Below are 20,215 nucleotides of genomic sequence, written 5' to 3'. Positions count from 1 at the left end.
CAATTAATAACAGTTAACCAGTATTTAGGTGATCTGCCTACTACTTCAGGACTGTATTCACTAAGAACTCACACTGTGAATCAGAAACCCCTGAAACCTGGTTATAGAATAAGAAAACATATAAAAACTGACCTTTACATAGTAGTAAGATTAACAAAGTGCTTTACATGCAATATCTCACTTGATCCTCACAATAATATTGTTATCCCCATTTCACAGAAAACCATAGATTAACTTTTCACGTGATTGGCTGACTTATGAGCCAAACGACTATGGAGGCCCAAACCTCACTTAGCCATTTTGCCATAATGGGAAATTAAGTGAGAAAAGTGGCTGGATCGGTACATGAGCATCAATACTACAAAAACAAATTTCTAAAGAAGTATCAATAAAAAGATTTTTTAAATCTCAATTATTATAAAAAGACATATGACACCTTAAATTGGGGACATGTGATGGGCAAGCAATAAGGCCATGCTGAATAACGACTTGAGGTAGAAGTTAAGAGATAATAAGGTAAGAGAATAAATATCCTCCTTTTAAGAGAAGAATCTCATTTCCAAAAGAGAGAGATCTCCAAATCAGATAGCTCTTTGTTCTAAAGGTTTTATTTTTTTTAAAATCAATTGAGAATAGGGGATCCCAAAATTACAAAATATATAATATGTGATCGTGAGCATCATCCTAGAATTTCAAGATGAAGTCCAAACTGGCTTCAGTTTTTAAGTATTCAAATTCTATTACTGGTATTTGTAAGGATATGATTTGAAAACAATGAAAGAAGTTTAAAGTCTTGGTGTTTTTCTTTTAATCATACCCAAATTGTCCTCCATCTCTAGGAAAATAGTCTCAGAAATGAATAAAATTCCTGGTGACAAGCAAGTTTAGAAACAACATAAAATTTACATTTAAACAGCTACAATGTCGGATATTTTTTTCTTAAAATTCCCAAGTATCCCCTACTTGTTAAATTATAAAGACTATGAATTTGTTTCTTAACAAGTGTTAACACATTCTGGGCATTTCTAGAAACAATATGCTCTCTGAGCAAATAAAAAAAGGCAAGCATATTGAAGTGTTAATTATTAAGACATGTCATATAGTACAACACTTTTGTAGAGCTATACTAGGAATTTTGAGATGGTAGGTAGGCTGATACCCAGATAACAAGCAATGCCAAAACAATTCATATTAAAAAAGGAGAGGGAGAGAACTGTGAATCTTAGGCCACAACCTTAAGATTCATAACATGAATATGCTATTGAGCAAAAGTAATAGATGCAATTATATTATCTATTTATCTGTGGCTTTATAGCTTGTTTTATTACAATACAGGGTTCTTTGAGAAGAAGGTGTGAAATGATGGCTAAAGGGCCCTAGAGTCAGGCCGACCTAGGATCAAATCTTGGCTCTGACACCATAAACAAGTCACCTAAGTTCTTAGCACACAAGGTAACTTTCTAAGCCTCTAAGTTACAGATAAGCTGATCTGTTGGAGTAAATTTCCACATCAGAAGGTCTCATGAACTCGTAAGTCTGAATCAAAAACAAAAAAAGTTATTTATGGAAAGTATATCCTGTAAGTGTTTATGTTAACATTTATACCCAAGGGCAAATTATAATTTTGATGTGTTTAGAACAGTACATGCCAGTAGGATTGTAAATTTAGTGCTGAAAGAGGCATCAAAGTCCATTTTGTTCGCCTGCCCCATTTTACAGATGAGAAAACTAAAGTTGAGGGATGTTAAGTGATCTGTTCAAGGTCACCCAGATATAAAGTATCTGGGTGGGATCTAAACATAATTCCTCTGGCTTGGAGCCAGCACTCTTTCCATCATACATACTCTCTCTAAGCAGGAAGTCTTTAAAGTTTTAATATGTTTTTCTAATTTAAGAAGCATCCTAACAGTTTTGGGGTTTTTTTTGGGGGGGGAAGGGGAGAAGGAGGAAGGAGACTATTATCTAATTCCAAGTAAATAGAGATGCACCAGATATTAAATGTACAAATTAACTTTAACTTTTGTAGAGGAAAGTGAAGTTTGGACAAATTTAGGGTTAACAATGATACATTATAACTGGTAATTTCATGTTAACAAAAGAGATACTGAAGGAACTGAATAAGATGCCCATTGTAAGGTCTATCAGAGTTAGAGCGATTATCAGGAAAATGGCTTTAGAATATTTCTTTTCAGTGTATGCAGTCAATGGATAAGGGAAAAGTTCAGATATATGCCTTCTCTAAAAGACAGCAAAGTGAATAGTTTTAGAGATTTTGTTATATTAAATTTTCCTCAAACACTTCAGTCTACAAACTATTTTTTTGCTTCTTTTAGAATTGACTGAATATAGACAGAGGTTAGCCATCCAATTCTACGCTAATCATTTATTGGCATTACGTTACTTGAAATTGACTTAATTGATCTATTCCTACCAGATACAGTTACTTGGGGTAATAATAGTTCCATAAAATTTTCAAACACAGTTAATACTATTATACAAAGAGGTAGTTAGAAATATTGTGCAGACTTTGAAAATATTTTAAAAAAGAATTTTTATATACATAATATACCTTTAAAATAAACTAAATATTATACGATTCAGAAAAAACTGATAAATCAACTTTGATTTCACAAATTTAATCCTCAAATTATTTTATGATACATTTACATTTTAGAAGAATTTTTCAACGTTTCATGACCTTGATAAAATGTGGGGAAAAAAAGTTGATCATTCTGAGTCTATACATGTTTATTTGAACCAATGCTTCTTAAAAGACTATGTTAAAAAATTTTCCATGATTTAAAAAAAAGTAATCTTAAGCATTAAAGTATTCATTTTCTCCTGATTTAGAAATAAGATTAGAAAATATTTTTCTGGTATGACTGTCTTTGAGCCCAATTACCTAAAGAATATTATAGAATAAACTTCAAAAAAATCTTTTTTATTAAAAAACTACCTACTTATCCTGGGGAGACAGGGCAGGGAAGGGAAGTCTTACTGGGCTGCATGACTCGAATTACTGATATTTCACTTAAACTTGAATTAGGCCTTCATCATTTTAGTAAAATTTTAAATTCTCAATTATCTATTTACATTTTTTGTTAATGTTTCAATCCCTTTACAAACAAGTATTAGTTCTATTTAATAGGAATGCAAAGCAGACAGGAAGAAGTAGACTGTAAGTAGAAGTAAGACTCATGCTCAGAAATGTCAAGTTCAGACAGTAAAGAAGCCTTACAAAAAACAATTTTAAAGAGACAGAGGGACCCTATCTCCCCTCAAAAAATAATTTATGGGTTTCAGATACATATAATTATATATGAATTTTTTTTAAATTGAGCCTGTTTTGGAAAAAAAAAATCCCAAAACAAAACAATTTGCATTTGCTCCTGAAACTCAAGAAATACTTTACTCTAATTGGGGAACACTAATAAAAAATTTTAAAATAAAATATTTACTTGTCTCAAAATTGTCAAAAATGAGATAATACATCCATAATTCTTTTGACTGCAAGAACCATAATAATGGAAGCTGCATGAACTAATTTTTAAGAATCACAATTGCTACATCTTCCAAAATAGCTTACTATGATCAGAAGATATAGCATTTGCAAATTGGTCATATGAAAAGAACAACTTAAAAGGATAAATGAAAATCGACAAGGACCTCAGAAAATTCAGGGAGAAGGGAGGGAATGGGAGAGGTCCTACATGTTATTGCACAAATACAAACCTATTGCTATTTTAGTTAACAAATCTAAACTGATAAAGAGCAATTTTCTATACCCTATAACTATAAACCTAACTATTTATAAACTGAATCTTTTTACCTGACACTGTTGAAGCTACTCTTCCATCAGTTACTGCTTTGGAAGATTGATATGAAATCATCTGTATATCTTCCTTTTCTGTACTGGGGTACTCATTAAAAGAGGATTCTGTGGTTACGGATGCTGTAACCTCCGAACTACGGCTTAAGTCAAGAGGGAGAGAGGGTCCAAGCTTCTCAAGTGACACATGAGCAACATCAGGTACTACATAAAAGAAAGAATGTAATAAAATATTAATAGAGAAAAATTGATCCAATGAATATCAATTTGGATTAAAGTGTTATACGAGTGCTTATCAGTCCAAAAGATGTCAGTAGAAAAAAGCAGAAATGTCTTAGTTTTCAACTCATTTTTATGATTTAGATTTTTTTCTTTGTTTTCTGTGTTCTATATTAAATTAGAATACATTACCCTCAGGCACTGATGGCTCTTGCTGATTTTGAGAACTGATGGAGAACACTTTTCCATCAGTGATTGGAGAGGGAGAAGAAACCTTTTCTACAGAATCATCAGGCAACGGCAAAGTGGCTAAACGCTGTGATCTTCTTCTTCGCTCACTATGTTTGGAAGGTCTAGGGGGATTCACGGATTGTGATGGACCTAGAAAAAGATCTTTCAATGTTCATGAAGCAGAGATATGCCAGGCTCATCTTATAATATTTTAGTGACTAAAGAAGGGATATGCTTTAAAAATATGCTCAAATTCCATCTGAAGTTCCAAAAGCCACAGGAACTAGAATCCTCCAAATGGGAATTACTCAAGAGCAAAATTTGGTCCCTCGTTGGCAAAAAGTTAATGAGCGAAGCACTCAATTCTAAAATGTACTATCATCAAGAGTTTAAAATATTTGGGGTTGTCTCTGTGAGTAATATGAATACACTGACTTGGGGGGGGATCTTGACTATCAGGGGTTAGATGAGTGAATATCTGCAATTCTTCACTTAGGAAAAAATAGTTCCTTTGTATTAGAATTTTTTAAAAAATATGCACTATGACAAAAGAAAAGACATTTATAATTTCTGGTTAGGAAAAAAGTCAAGGGTAACTATAAAATACATCAAAATACTATGTCCTTTACCTTAGTTACCAGAGTAAAGTTAATGCAAATTAGCTTAGAGACCTACCCCTCTACTTTTTTACATGAATTTTTGTGAACATTTTGGGCCTGATTTATTAAAAAATAACAAAACACAATTAATTAAACATCTATTCAAGGTACAAGGCATACAAAAATACACCACCTTACATTTACATGTTTTGTAAATGTTACCTAGTAATTTCCTGCAACTTCCTACTAAAGTGTAATACATTTTTAATGAACATTAATTACTTTATTCTCTTCATCTTAGACTGGCTTTTTTGGGCATAGAAACAGGTCTTTCGTTGAGAAGATAGGATCACATAAGTCACAATATTAATAGTGTAGGTTATAGGGGAGATGTAAAAGGTATCTAAAATGTTGGAGCTATTGCTGCTTAACAGGCACTCACTCTCTTTCTCTCACTCCAACAATGCCCCATCACAAATTCAAATTCAACAAACATCATTTATTTAGTACCTACTATATTCAAGGCATTGCACAAGGCATAGTGCGTCATGATAATCAATTTATAAATCAAAATGTAGAAAATAAAATTAAATTGTTATAATATTATGTAGCTCTAAGTCCAAGATATGAATAATCCTCAAAAGAAAAATACTTACCAATGTTATGTGACATTGTAGCGGATACGGATGATATTGTTTTTATGAGAAATGTCACAAAATGAAGATTATGTAGAACATAGTTGAATTCTTGGCCCATTCTCACCACCCCCCCTTTCTACCCATCCACCCTCCAAAAAAAAAGTTACTGACCCAAATGTGTCTTTTTAAAAAAAAAATCACAAATATTAAATTTTTAAATACCCCTTCCTTTTAAAAACTATTTGGCAACTGTGAATTGAAGAAGAGACAAACATCTGTTTAACACAGTAGACCTCTTACTGCCTAAATTTTATAGTTACAAGATATGTAAGACATGGGGTATTTCAAAGAGACATGTCATTTTCATTTAGTAATTATGATTACTGATTGGTCTGTGAGTAAAAAGCAAAAAATTTTTTCATAGTGTTGCTCAGGTAGTATTATAGTCCTTTTACCTAGAACATATACATGGATTTTATAATCTGTAAGAAAACACAAGAAACCTATTGGGGCACAACTGTTGTTGACTAAAAACCATGCTGTAAAGGCAGAGGTGTCAAACTACATGCGGCCTGTAAAACTCTAGAGTGCAGCCTCAACTATATTAAAATATAATTGAGAAAGATTTAACAAAATAAATAAATATATGACATAGATAATGTTAACCTGTGGTTTTATGTGGCTTACAGGGATCCATTTCTGCTTGAGTTTGACACCACCGCTATAAGGTATCCTTTAAAAAAAAAAATACTGCTCTAACTCATTAAAGGATTAGCAATAGCCCACTAAGATGTTTATTTTTTCAGTTCTATCCAGGAGGCTCCTTCCTTTTCCTACCAGTGAGGTAAGTGGAAGTTCATAGATACGGAAAAAATAGCATAGAGTTTTTAGGTGCTTTTTTTTTTTTAAATTTTGGAGGGTATGGGAGGGCCAAAGGAGAGTGTGCATGTGCATGCGTGTGCACATGCGTGCATGTGTTTTGGGGGAAGATGCTGTTGTACATTAATATGTCTAAGGTAGAATTTCTGGGTCATATAAAAAAAGATTCACCATAAACTTCAATGATGAGTCTGTTTCTGTCTCTCTCATTTAAACAAATCAGGCATTTGAGAGTGTTTATGTTATTAGCTATGGAGATTCAAATCAGGATGAAATTTATGTCACTGAATGACATGATTTCTCAACCACCACAATAGTCTCTGTACCATAAATAAGTCAGAAACAAGCAGTTTTACATCTAAAATAAATTTAAACTTCTCTAGCATTCCCATTAAGACTGAATTTTTTAAGAGCAACCTCATAAAACGCAATATTAAAAACTACAATCAAAATTATGTTGCTTATAGGATAAGTAACTAATTTTTAAAAAATCTGTGCTCACTAGTTTTATTAATCACTGAAGAAGGAAGCTGAGATACAATCGTCAAATCCTCGACTTGTATTAACTCTGGGGAAAGTGGCGATTTAGGGGGTTTTATACACCCAGAAGAATCTCCAGATTCATGTTTGCATTTCTTGCTGCGAGCCTTCCCTGAAGACAAAGTTGAGGATAACAGTGCAGGTTTCTGAGTGTTGGCAGAACTGCTAATGTCAGCTTCATTTTTTTTCTGACTTTGAGGTTTAGGTGAAATCTCCTGAATAAATAATAAAAAATTGATATTTTTATTTCGGTTTCTTCACTGTTGTTCTTGTTTTCTACTTTGATTGTTAAGCAACTTTAGTATCCAAAAAAACATTGTTAAGCAACACATAACATCTCTCTAGTACAAATGAAAAACCAAAAAGAACCCCACATTTTTTTTTTTAAAGTTGAAAAGGCCGTCTTTAAAGGGACACTGTCAATTTTGGATCTACATTTTTTCCCCATCAAATTACTATTATTTATAATGCCTTCAAAGCTTTAAAATATTGTTACCTTATAGTTTGATGAGATTTTTCTTTTGAATTTAATAAAATATTTCTATTCACTTGGATAAGTACAACTGTCAATGCCCTGGGGCATTGTATAAGTATATAAGTAAATAGTAGGATTTATTTTTCTGTTTCACAACAAGAGTAGTGAATTTTGATTTTTAATTAGAGTATGTATCATTAAAAAAATCACTTAATCGAGGCTGAATTTTGGGCTCTGAAGGGTCTGACAGGTTCCCTTTAAGGAAAGATCTCAACACAGAAAACGATGACCAAATTAATAGACTAAGCACACTATCTTTAACCCATTTTAGTGTTGGAAGCCAGTTTCACAAGCAAAAGGCATTATGAAATCAGAGCTACCAGCAATGTAGAGTTAATGGACTAAGTAAAAAAAGACAAAAAAAAAACCCCAAACACACAAAAAGGATATAAAATGTAAGTTTAAAATTTCGTATCCGAAAATAAAATACATCACATTTGTAGAACATTGTTTTCCCCTTCATCCTATTGTATGTTTGTGGTAAATAAAAACAAGTTTATATTTTCTGGTTTTTCAGAAATAGTAGTTAATTACTTTTGTCTGCAATATGTCCTCCATGCTAGATAATCTGCATCCATGTTGGAAATAGGATGGACTCTAACGGATCTGGGTGGACTCTATAGTATTGGAATGTAATTATTATTTTTAGAAGTCTGATGTGCCTATATTCCTATTGTGATTTATAATCATAGTGCTATGCATTTATTTATTTTTACCAGTACAGGCTTCTGTAACAGCCCAACTATTAGGATTATGAACCACAGCTTCTTCCCAATAGGTCTCTCACTCCCATGACTAGTTGTGAGGGATGATCATCAGGTCTGCAGACCTCGGAACTTTGGAAGGTCACGATTTGAAAATAGAATAATTTTCCTTTTCTAGTGAAACACAAGAGCTCCAAGTTTCAGTGTAAATATATGCAGGCAAGTATTTTATGTATTTAGAGGGGTATCTTTGAGTGTTCTAATGGCATGGTGGATATAACACATTAAAGGTCCGTTGCAAAGTATCCCACTCAGTTGTCACCAGTTTTATCATTGAATCAGTTCATTACAGATGTGAATTATAAGTGAAAGCTAGTCATTTAAGTAAATAGTCCATAAACTGGAGAGAATCCCTATGCTGATTATAGAAGGTATTGCCAGAAAATTAATTAGAGCCATAGCTTGTAAATAAACAATTTTATTGTTCATCTTCACATATGTGAAAGACATTACTACAGCATCCAGTACTCTCAAGTTACAAAGTTATTTAAAACAAGATTTAAAAACTTAAATTAATATTTTGATAAGGTGCTTAAGCTCTAACAAGGACAAATTAACATTATAAAACCTTACTGAATTGTTATTCATCTAATGCAGATTTTGTTCAAAAGTAAATATAACATGACATATCCCTAGTACAGTTAAATAAACTATAATATCTGTAACTAATAATCTGAGGTTTAGGGTTCAAGACAATGGATTGTAAAAAAAATTAATATAAATAAAATAGAATTCATTAAAACAGTTTTTTCAGCTGTTGGCCTATGAATCTCTGAGTCTTGATTCACATATTTTGAAGAACTCTTCATTACACCTTAGCCACCTGTACAAGAGAGGCAGCTGATAATGCCTATTTACTTTAGGCCTATCAGCTATTCTGATAAAAATTCATATTTAAGGATTTTATAACTCGGCTATTTTAATTTCCACTAGAGGTGGCACTTGGGATAAAAGTTATGAGTTTAGCTATGAAACATTTTCCCATTTAAATCAGTCTGGAGGAGGAAAAGGGGAAAACAGCCTGACAACTTTTTTAGATGCTTTTAAAAGAAGCTAATCTAACTTAAATTTTTGCTAAATTAAGTGAGCATCCTTGTTACAAAACTTGCAAGGCCTCCCAGATTACTTTGTAAACAATAAAAATGTAAACAGCCGAGTTAGTCTAAAAGCTACTTTATGTAGCTTGTCTATGGAATGTGCACTGCTTTCAGCACTAAATCTTAAAACATAAACAGTGTAGGTAATCTGTACAATCACATTCACCTCAATGGGGTTCTGCATAATAAAAGATTGACATTGTAATGAATCCTCCAGAAATGTTTTACTAACCATGTCCCTGATTTATTGCATACTGAGAATAGTATAAACAGTGATAAAAAATACACAGTAATTTAAAATCTGGGATGTTAAATATCATAACACAGTAAAAATATCACACAAAATTTGGTTGATATACTGACATCTTAACGGCAAAGAATTAACCGTTGTGGTAGCTATAGAAAATTAGTAAGAGACCATAAAATGACAATCAGTTTGAAAGACCACTGATTCAATACAGTATCAACGGAGGCACCAAAACAATGCAACCTCATCAAATTACGTTTAAAAACCCTGAAAAACCCAATAGGATGTCAATTAAAGTTGGGTTGTCTTTTAAAGTGTGTATCTATTAAGGGAAATTGCTACTCCTTTTAAAATATTCCTTATTAAGCTACTAATAAAGAAAACTAAATGAATACAAATAAGCTATATTAAAATTACATTAAGGCTCAGATTTTAAAACAGCAGAACCAAGGAAATTCAGAGTTATGGCTATTACTGTGTCCTGGTAATCTTACTGTGCCTAGGAAATTAAGCCCTTAAGAGTATGTAAAAGCATGCACAGTTTATTATGTACAGGAATCGTGGGAGTTTGAAGGGAACCAAGGCAAAATCTAGCAACCTTAATTTAAAAATTCTCAATTGGGCGCGTTAAGTCAAGACCCTTAATACTATCTTAACTTTTTTTGTATTTAATAAAATATACATCCTAGCAAAATTGTATGGCTCATTGAACAGTTCATAAAACATACACAGTCCAACATCAATTCTTACAATAGAAAAGAAACTTCTTACAAAAGAAGTTTTATTAGTTGTCCACAACCCTGTTTAATTCACAAATTAAAAGTTTTTGTGGAGGGGTCCTTTTCTAAGCCAGTGAGAGGTATAGCTCCAGCTAAAAAATTATACCCTGGGATGCCTGACTCCTGGGCTTTCAATTCTTTGGAGACAGTGATTTTTAATGTCAGTCTAACGAAAATTGAAATTACTTTTGTAGTTTACTTTTATACCTTGGGTAAGGCAGAGAAAGAAATGTCTTCAAACAATGTTTCCTATTCCTGTTTCTGAACGAAAGGGCAATTTCAATTACGTGGACACTATTATCTCCATGCCTCACTCCAGTGGGAACCTGGCAAAAAATCAAAGGCTACCATTTCATACCTGCTCCAGCATTGGAGCCGTTTCGCTGCAGCAATCTTCTTTTTTTTCAGCACCATCCACCCCAACAGCTTTGGATGCCAACAAACCTTAAGAAAAATTGTACAGAAACAGTTTGTTAGAAAAGTGTTAACTTTCACCCAATTTATTTCATTTTAAAGCACAGAAACTGTTCTTTCCTTTCCTCACACTTTGTACCAGGTACGAAGCAGCTGATTTTGACAACTTTTAAGAAGAAACAGCCTGAAAGGCTTAATTATCACCAACATAGGCACTTTTGACAGTTGGTCAGGAGAAATGAAATAGGGAGAATTTGAAGGATTACATAATATTTACACTATTTTCTTTCCCCCCCTTTTTTTTCTTCTCAACAAAACCTTCTGGGAAAAAATACATTCTATAAGAAAACTTTCTAATACTCAATATTCACAAACAATTAACAATTTCCCCCCAATTTTTAGTTTTGTAACATCATCATAGGCTGTTTATAAACAAAATAAAATGGAGAATTGACAGAACTAGAATCAAGGGCTCAGTCATAAAACTGTGAAATGGTTAAGTTGCTTTGGAGATCATCTATAGTTTCATTGTTGAGTTAATGAGAAGAGGGAAAAAAAAACTTCCTTGAAATGCCCATAGAAAGGAAGCTACCTTTTCGTTTGCCTGAAAACTGGCCTTGATTCTCTTTTCCTAGCCTCCTTTGGCAAATAATGATAATACTAATTTCCCACATATATCATACTTCTTCCAGCATAAGATCTTAGATTTTGAACTGGAAAAGGATGTTAGGTGCCACTGAATCCAATCCCATTATTTTACATATAAGTAAACTGAGATACAGAATGGCTGAGTAACTTGCCTAGGGTCACACAGATGCTAAATTTCAGATCTTCCTGACTCCAAGTTCAGTGCTTTAACTCTAATATAACACTACCTCTCTATATCCTCTCTAAGAGCTTTCAGTCCTTACTAATTGAAAATGGTAGCTAAGATCTATAACTCTCATCTCCAAATCAAATGATGAACTACATAACCGTATCTGTTTTTTCCCCTAGAAATGACACCAATTCTCAACTGTGAGTCTAGATTGTGTCATCTAGGAGAAGATGATAAAATTTTACTAAACTTTAAAATCTTGTCTTAAATTACCAACTGAAAGAATGACTCAACCTCTTCTCTCAAGGCAGACACATTGTGTACTGCCCAATTCAGACAGAGAATATCCCCAGTCACTGGTTGAAACCACACTCTATCTGTAAGATCATCAGAAGTTTAAAGTGCCATTTCAGAGCAAGCCAATTATAACCCTTCCTAAGTAGTATGAAGGAAATCATTGTCCAGTCATACAATAATTACTGCCATCACACGCTTCAGGATTAAATAGCTAGAAATACTCATAATATCGTGTAAGAAAATATGTCAACAATACATCAAACATGGATTAGGATGATAAGGCAATGTTTAATTCTTTTATATAAGTATCACCTTTATTCCCAATGATTTTGCTATATGAGTTACATTTCATTGGCTCACACAAGAATCAAACAGTATCAAGTGTCAGCTTCTCTCAGTGGCACTAAAAATGCTAGAAAGAGCTAGCACTATTAACTAGCTACATGTCTAGCAATCAGCAGCAGCAACGATTAAAAGGCTCAAGAAAACAGAACTCTCAAATAGCAATGGCTCTGTAAAGAAAATACTATTTTACCCACTGCCCTTTTGCATTTGATACTGAAAACATTCTACAGAATAATCTACTTAATTTTCCCATGCCTAAGATTATGTCTTAAATTACATATTTAATTTTCTTATTTCCAGAATTAGTTTAAAAACCTAGCACACTAGGAAATAAACAATTTTCATTTCAAATCCAATCCTAATGTTATACAGTAATATAGTTGTTGGATTATCTGTTAGCATGCTACACTGAGACAATGCAACATGGAACATAACTAACAATCACTTTCTTTTCACTTTTCTCTAACTGGTCCTACTGAAAAATCAATGAATCATTGAAAATTAAAAGTAAAATGATTAGAAAATCTCTAATTCCTTGCTTGTGGGGAAAAGCCACCTTATTTTGTATTTTACTGCTTTAGTTTTAAAGGGACAATTATTTTAAATTTATAAGAATTACAGTGATACACACAATCTCACAATTAGAAGAAATACTGGAGGCTATCTAGTCCAAACATATACATGTTCTTTGTTTTTATTTTGCTTTTTAAACATTCAATTTGTTATACAACATGCTAGAAGGTCTAGCTGGTAGGACCAGAATAGCAAATAAATTTGGCTTTAGAAATCCTTAAGAGGTAACCAAATAAAAGAAACTATTGTAACATGCAGCAAAAGTAAATACAGTATTAAAACCATGTGGGGAAATACTGAGAAACTACAAAATGAAAAGCCAGTAAAGTACTGCAACAGTTTTCAATGGAAATTTAGATAATTTCTACCATAAAATATGAAATTACAGCATTCAGATATTGTAGATAGTCATTTAAAAGAGGGATTTCATTTTAAGGATCTGTGAAGGAAAAAATAAAACCACGTAATAGAAAGAAAAATCAGACAATTTATTTAAAAGTTACTTAAAAATTAAACACATCACCCTTGATGTTGGAAGTCAACTGTGGCCAGACACCCCTACTCCTCAACAATGAAAGCATCTTTCATAGATTAAAAAGTTCATGTAAACTGGAGACAAAGGAAGAATCAGAAAACAAACAGGTACTTGAAGAAAGAACACAGTTACTTTTACAGTGAAACGTAGCCTCAAACTCATCTAACAATTCTTTATTCTTAAAAAGTTTTTTTAGTAACCACGGAACATCCTCTTGAAGAACAGGTTAGTAAGTACCAACTGGGAAGAAATAAATTGATTTTGAAATACGAACTACATCATTGTCAATATTTGTTCCTCCAAGGAGAGGGTAGAGTACAGAGGTAATTATTGTGGAGGCTAGTATTAATCATTTTCTGAAATTTGTTTATCTGTCAGCTAACTATGTGTGTATACACACACATAGGCACATATGGATACATACATATGTGTATATATAGTGTCCCTAAGTATATACACACTGTTTTATTGAGGAGGTTGGATTCAGTGGCTTTTAAAATCCCTTTCAACTCCAAATATATAACCCTATGTTAGAAAAACACACACATACACACGTATGTGTATGTATATGTATGTATGTATATGTGTGTATGTAGGCATACACAAAAAATATTACATGTCAAAAATCCTGCTTCACCCATCTACATATTTTCCAAGCTGAAATATTTCTAGCTACCCTGTATACCTATGAGCATGGAATTAATAAAGGGGTAGAACAAAATGATATAATTTTAAAATTGTTCTATTGTTTTTCATCCTGAGATTTCAAAGCAGCTAATCCCTTCTACAATCCTAAACCTTTTCACCTTTTTAGGACTGGGGAGAATTTTTCAACATGGTGTTAGTGGTTTTGGACTCTAGCATCTGGGTTCAAGACCTGGTTCTGCTGCTTGTTACCTGTGTCAAGTAGAGCGGGCGGTCTATTAACCTCTCTGATACTCAGTTTCCTCTTCTGCAAAATGTTGAGTTGAACTGGCGTCTAAGGTCTCTTCTAGCTCTAACGCTGTGATTCTATGTTCTTTAACTGCACTTGTGAAACAAGTCCCATTAAAGCAGGAGAGATACTGTCACAAGCTAACAACAAACTACTGGCAGGTCTAAGTCTTGGGGTTTTTTTTTTTAATATTATCTAGACTTGATTCTAAGACATTCTAAGACAAACGAAGTCTTAGAAACAGAATGTATGTGACAACTGCTGATATGTCTTTTCCTATTTCCTTGACTGTTCATATACTTATCAATAAAAATACAATTTATGAATTACTTGGCCCCACAGAACAGACTGCAGACTTTCCACTGTATCTTTGACTCTATAAATCAATTTTTAAACATTATGCATGTAGCAGATACTATGACTTACAAGTTGTGATCTATATGGAATGGCAGTGAATTGTGTCAAAAAAGGTGTAAAAAACATGTAGTTACATGACCATGCTTATTAGGTGAATTAAAACATAGAACACTATTTTTAAACCCTCCGTGTGCTCTAATCTCTATAAAGCATCTTCTTAGCCTGAGGTACATGAATTTTTTAAAAATACTTTGAAAATTGTTTTTCAGTATAATTGGTTTCTTTTGTGATCCATATGTTTTATTTTATGCAGTTAAAAACATTCTTCTGAAAAGGGGTGCACTAGAGTATCAAAAGGGACTATGATATAAAAAAGGGTAAGAACCGCTGCTGTAAAAACAAGGATAGAAACAAAAAGTGTAGAAATTATGATGAAAATGTGGAAAGGAGTGAGCATGTGAATTAATATTACTCTGAGAATGATCCACTTGGCTGCTTCTGGTTTCAAAGAAGTATAAATAGGAAATGGGAGGGGAAATGATTCAGAGCAGAGTCCTGCTGCTATTAACACAACCAGATTCCTGGGGTCTAAGAGTGGATGTGGTAGAGTTCAAATATATCATATTCAAAGACAAAAACACTTTTGCATGGTAGCTGTACTTCTCACTGTTTCCTATCAATTACAGATATAATTTACATGAATATAGGCAATTTAGTAGTTCAACCAAGGCCACAGACATTAAGTATATGTTTCTTTTATACACAGAACTGTTACCACATGAGGATATGAATATATGCATCTACATGAGAACTGTTAAAGAGATCAATCTTCTGAGTAAAGAGAGGAATCTGGTCAAGTGCTCAAACTAGTCTGACAGTGTACGATGTCTCATGCTTTTCTGCTGTTGATGCTGCTGCTGCTAAGGGTTTACTGATCCACTCAAGGTTCCCAAGAGACACTGAAGCAGCTGCCCCACAGTGGCTTCACTTCTCTCTCACAATAAACAGAGGCTGTTACTAAGGAATCATCCACGTGTCCTCTTGGAAGGCACGATGCAGAAGGCCTCTATTTTACCCCACTACTGCGCTCTCAAGGTTAGTCACAACTAATATATCCTCATGAATAAAGGTGTCATTACATTATTATCCTAGTCCACCCTCTTCGAAGAGTCACATGAATTCCCAGTAAGGTACTAGAAGGTATACTGAGTCTTATCAAAACTAAGTAATCAGGATAAAAAAAATACGATGTTGGAAAACTGGGGCCTTTATCTCAAGAGTGCAGCACTTCCATCTTCTCCAAATCCTGTTCTTGCAACAGAGCCGTTTCTCTTTAAATCACGTGAGTTAGAACAATTCTGTTCCACTCTTGCCACAGGATGTTACACAAAGTTAGAAATTCCAACAAAGGATGGGGTCTGAAAATGCCACCGTAATCCCTAATAGAGTAAGGATGGGGCTCTCTCCAAAGCCATTAGTGTTTCTACTCTTAAGAAATTAAAGGAAAGGATGCAGTTATCTTTAAGAAATGAGAAAGAAAAAAGTTCCTCCCTAAGTACTAAAGAATGGGGAGGGGGATGCAAGAGACAACAAGCAAAGAATAAAATTAAAGTTTTCAACATTTCCATGTTTATGAATCAATTGAAAAATCACTAAATGAATGTTACAATGAAGTTTACTAGTAGATTCTACTTTTCACTTTAATTACTCCTGGTGGCTCAGTGAATAGAGCGCTGAACCTTGAGTAAGGAAGATCTGAGTTCAAATCTCCCCTCAGACAGTCACTAGCTGTGTGACACTAGCAAGTTACTTAAAAAAAAAGAAAAAGAAAAATCACTATATGCCTCAATCTCCACATCTGTAAAATTAGCATAGAAGTTAATATTTGTAAAGCTGTTAGTAAATCTTAAAGCACTATATAAATGCTAGTTACTCTAAAGAATAATTTCAACCACAAAATAGCACACTGTCTAATGGAGTTAACACCCTCATGAAAAACTTTGGCAATATTAATTACTGGATTAAAACAATCTGAATCATGTGATATTTAGCATAAGTCAATTAATAAGCATTTATTAAGCACCTACTCTGTGGCAGGCACAGTGCTAAGTATCGGATACAAATAAAAGAATGAAACAATTACTGATCTCAATGAGCTTACTTTTACTAATATCTATTAAATGATTCCAGAAAAATACTGTATCTAATAAAAAAAGCATTATAATGGACAATTAGCTTCACATAAATATTTTATGAATTGGTAAACGGCTGAACAGCATCACAGTGGGATTTCACAATTTTACATGAGTCTATTTATTATGATACATTAAGACATTAATGAGAAATGTTGATTAGTGTAACCTTATGAAGGATATGACCACATACAAGTTTTGCCCTCCAATGGCAAGTCTAGAATTCTATTAAGTGAAATCAAATGTTTTATTTAAAAACAAAAAGATTAATAATTTTAAATTTTAGATAATAAAAACCTCTCTAATCTTTAAAATAAGATTAGTGGCCTCCAATTATTAAAAATAAAAATATTTATATGCAGTGAAATTACTTTAAGAGTTCTAAAGCAGATTTAGACCCTTTCCAAAATAGTAATGTTGTTATTTCATTTATTAACTGGAAATGGTAATGAAATACACTTCTACACCAGGAATGAATTACTGTACATCATTCTGTTAAATAAAGAATAAATATTAACAGACCTATATTATCTAAAGTACTGACAAAATAATTATTTAGAAACAAAATTTTATCTTTCCAATGAGATGTGATAGCATCTTAAAAATCTACTAAACTGAAGAAAGAGTAATTACATTAAAAAATTCACATCTCTCAAAAAAATCACAATAAATAAGTTTACATAGGTCTGCAGGAAAAGTAGTACATTTCTTATATTGAAAGTTATTCTTACTTCTGAGTTGATTAAAGAATATCACAACATTTTATAAAATTTAACCTCTATGACCCTCACAACATCCCTGTGAGGTAGGTGCTAGTTATCCCATTTTACAGAAGAAAAATATGGCAGAGAGACGCAGGGGCTTAACAAAGATTTGGGAGAGTCAGGGTGAGGGGACCAAATACAACTGGATTTTATCAATTACATAAGTGCCTGTCCAAACAAAAATAGCTTAAAATGTTGTATGAATTATTTCTGAAAAAATAAGTGGTAGATACAAGAAAACTTCAATTCCCATCACTCCCAAACCCAGTCAAAAAAAAAAAGTCATCACAGTTTACCAGTAATCTTGTTAAGACGAGCTCTCTTTGCCTGAAAAGAGTTGCCTTGATTACTTTTCCTCTTGTGTGATAATGTGCTCTCTGGCTGTGGAAAGGCCATCTTTGGAACAGTCTCTATGTGGAGTCCTACTATTAATGAAATATACATATATGAGTTTATCAATAAATTTACAATTAAAGCACACAAACATCTCATCGCTTTAATGACAATACAAAAAGAACATTTTGTACATAAATTTCATATTTCTTGAGAAGGTGAAAACAAAAGGCATTAGGACTTTTCTGACAGTATACCCAATCCTGTCCAGATTGACCAGAACATGGTACATGCCTGAATCCAGTATTCATTCCTCATATTCTAAAAGCAGGAAAAGAGAGAATCCTAATTTTAGATCATCTTGGTCATCTGAATTACTTTGACTAGCCAAAATTTGCAACCAAAAAAGCTGGCACAAAAAGCATAAAACTGATAGGCTTCAAAATTACAACAAAAATGATCATTACTATGCTATATATTATTAATAAAATGTTATTAAGAAATTGATTTTTTGGCCAAGAAAATCAGAGAAAAATTGCCTTTCCACATCAGATGGCCACCCAGATAATTACTTCTACATCCCCTTCCACAGGAATTGCTATGTATTTACCAAGAACATTACAGTCTACAATAGAGGTGTCAAGTTTGCAATCCTCAATTTGGTCAAGCAACATTCCTGATTAAAACTTAATCGGGAAATAGTAAACCAAGTTAAAATATAATAGCTAATATGTGGTTTTCTATGTCAACAAAAAGCCAAAGGAATTATATACAGTGTAGTGGCCCTGTTTCTATTTGAGTTTGACACCACTGATCTACAAGTTACTTAGGATATATACTTGGTAAAAATAAAGGAGAACTCTCCCAATCAGAGAATTAACAAAAAGAACCTTGATATATAGGTCCTATAAGTTGATAATCATAGTGTCTAGGAAAAAAGCAGCCTGATGCAATACCTCGTTGTACACAATTCTTGGTGAATAGAGTACACAATTTGAATTTATCACCAAAGAAAGAGTAAATATGAGGATTCTTTTGTACCAAAAGTTTCACTTGATGTTGGCAGTTCTTCCTTTTTCTCAACTTCCTGTATGGCTGTAGAGGTTGATGTTTCTTCCTTCTTTGAAGATATTTTAAACCATTTTCTTTCTTCTTTATCTTTATTGCTGTTTGCACTGGTTCGAGGCTTACTCCCTGTTTTGTTCTTGGCTGCCGCAGCAGCAGCTGCTTTCACTAAAGCTATCCAATCCTCCAAAAAAAAAAAACAAAAATATGTAAAATACTTAATATTATTCAAGAAAAAGCAAACTTTTTATAAATTAAAGCAATTTTAAAGAAAAAAATTATATCTGCTGAAATATATTTTGACAATATTACCAAAGTCAGGGATTTTGCAGGTCTTCCTTTTAATTCCCTGTTGACTATATAATTATCCATAAACTAGAAAAATATCAGGTCCCAAATTACTTTAAGCCTTCACATTACTTTAAGACATCAACAAGAGTATAATCTGATATACTCCAAGAAACCTAAATCAAAGTATTAGACATTTCATGACAAATTGGAAAAGTTAAGTGCTGGGTTTCATTTCCATTGTAATGAAGGAAGCTCAGTAAAAAATGGACAATGGATGTGTAGTTAGATAATCTGCATCTGAATCCTATCCTGCTACTGTTTACTACTTATGTGACCTTGGACAAATCATTTAACCACTCTGAGCCTCAGTATTTCTCATATATAAAAGGAGGAGAAAGTTCTAGATGATCTCTAAGGTACCCTGCAACTATAAAAAATGCTATGACTCTATCCTATAATCCTAGTTCAATTCATGAAAAGGGGAAAAAAAGAAGTAACACTTATGTTTTTATTCCAAAGAAAAATGAAATGCATTCCTATAGAATTCTATCCCTCTTCCCAGAATATACTTCTTCAAAATTAGAATGGATCCAATGTAAGATACTATAACATGATTGTTGGTATATTTGATTTTTAATTAGTTTAGGATTTTCTACTAAAAACTACACTACAGAGCTGAACACAGTATTCTACAAGCTAACGTTTTAGAATGACAATGGATTGCTAGTGAATAAATGACCAAAAGATGTGAGCAAATAGTTCTCAAATGAAGAACTGAAAATTATTAGCAACTATAGAAAGGAATGCTTCAAATCACTAAAAATAAGAGAAACAAAAATGAGAAAACTTCTCAAAATTCACCTCATACCCAGCAAATTGGTAAAGATGACAAAATAAGATAACAGCTAATTTTGCTGGAATTGAGGGGAAACAGGCACCCT

The 20,215-nt window shown here is 32.9% G+C and overlaps 1 protein-coding gene across 3 annotated transcripts in view; it reads right to left on the bottom strand.

Annotated features, from left to right (window-relative positions):
- Positions 1–20,215, bottom strand: part of PHF20L1 (PHD finger protein 20 like 1) — a 124,801-nt gene that overhangs the window by 56,480 nt on the left and 48,106 nt on the right. For all 3 annotated transcript variants that reach the window (XM_027845493.1, XM_027845495.1, XM_027845494.1), the window contains 6 exons: positions 18,960–19,167; positions 17,882–18,007; positions 10,716–10,801; positions 6,898–7,150; positions 4,241–4,429; positions 3,830–4,033 (listed from right to left, as the gene is read on the bottom strand). In XM_027845493.1, the coding sequence (XP_027701294.1) occupies positions 3,830–4,033; positions 4,241–4,429; positions 6,898–7,150; positions 10,716–10,801; positions 17,882–18,007; positions 18,960–19,167 (1,066 nt within the window). The remainder of the gene's footprint in view (positions 1–3,829; positions 4,034–4,240; positions 4,430–6,897; positions 7,151–10,715; positions 10,802–17,881; positions 18,008–18,959; positions 19,168–20,215) is intronic.

This window comes from Vombatus ursinus, unplaced genomic scaffold, assembly GCF_900497805.2.
Source record: "Vombatus ursinus unplaced genomic scaffold, bare-nosed wombat genome assembly UNPS02014973.1, whole genome shotgun sequence".
NCBI classification, from domain to species: domain Eukaryota; kingdom Metazoa; phylum Chordata; class Mammalia; order Diprotodontia; family Vombatidae; genus Vombatus; species Vombatus ursinus.
The sequence above is the reverse complement of the archived record's forward strand: the minus strand, read 5'-3'. Positions and strand labels throughout refer to the sequence as shown.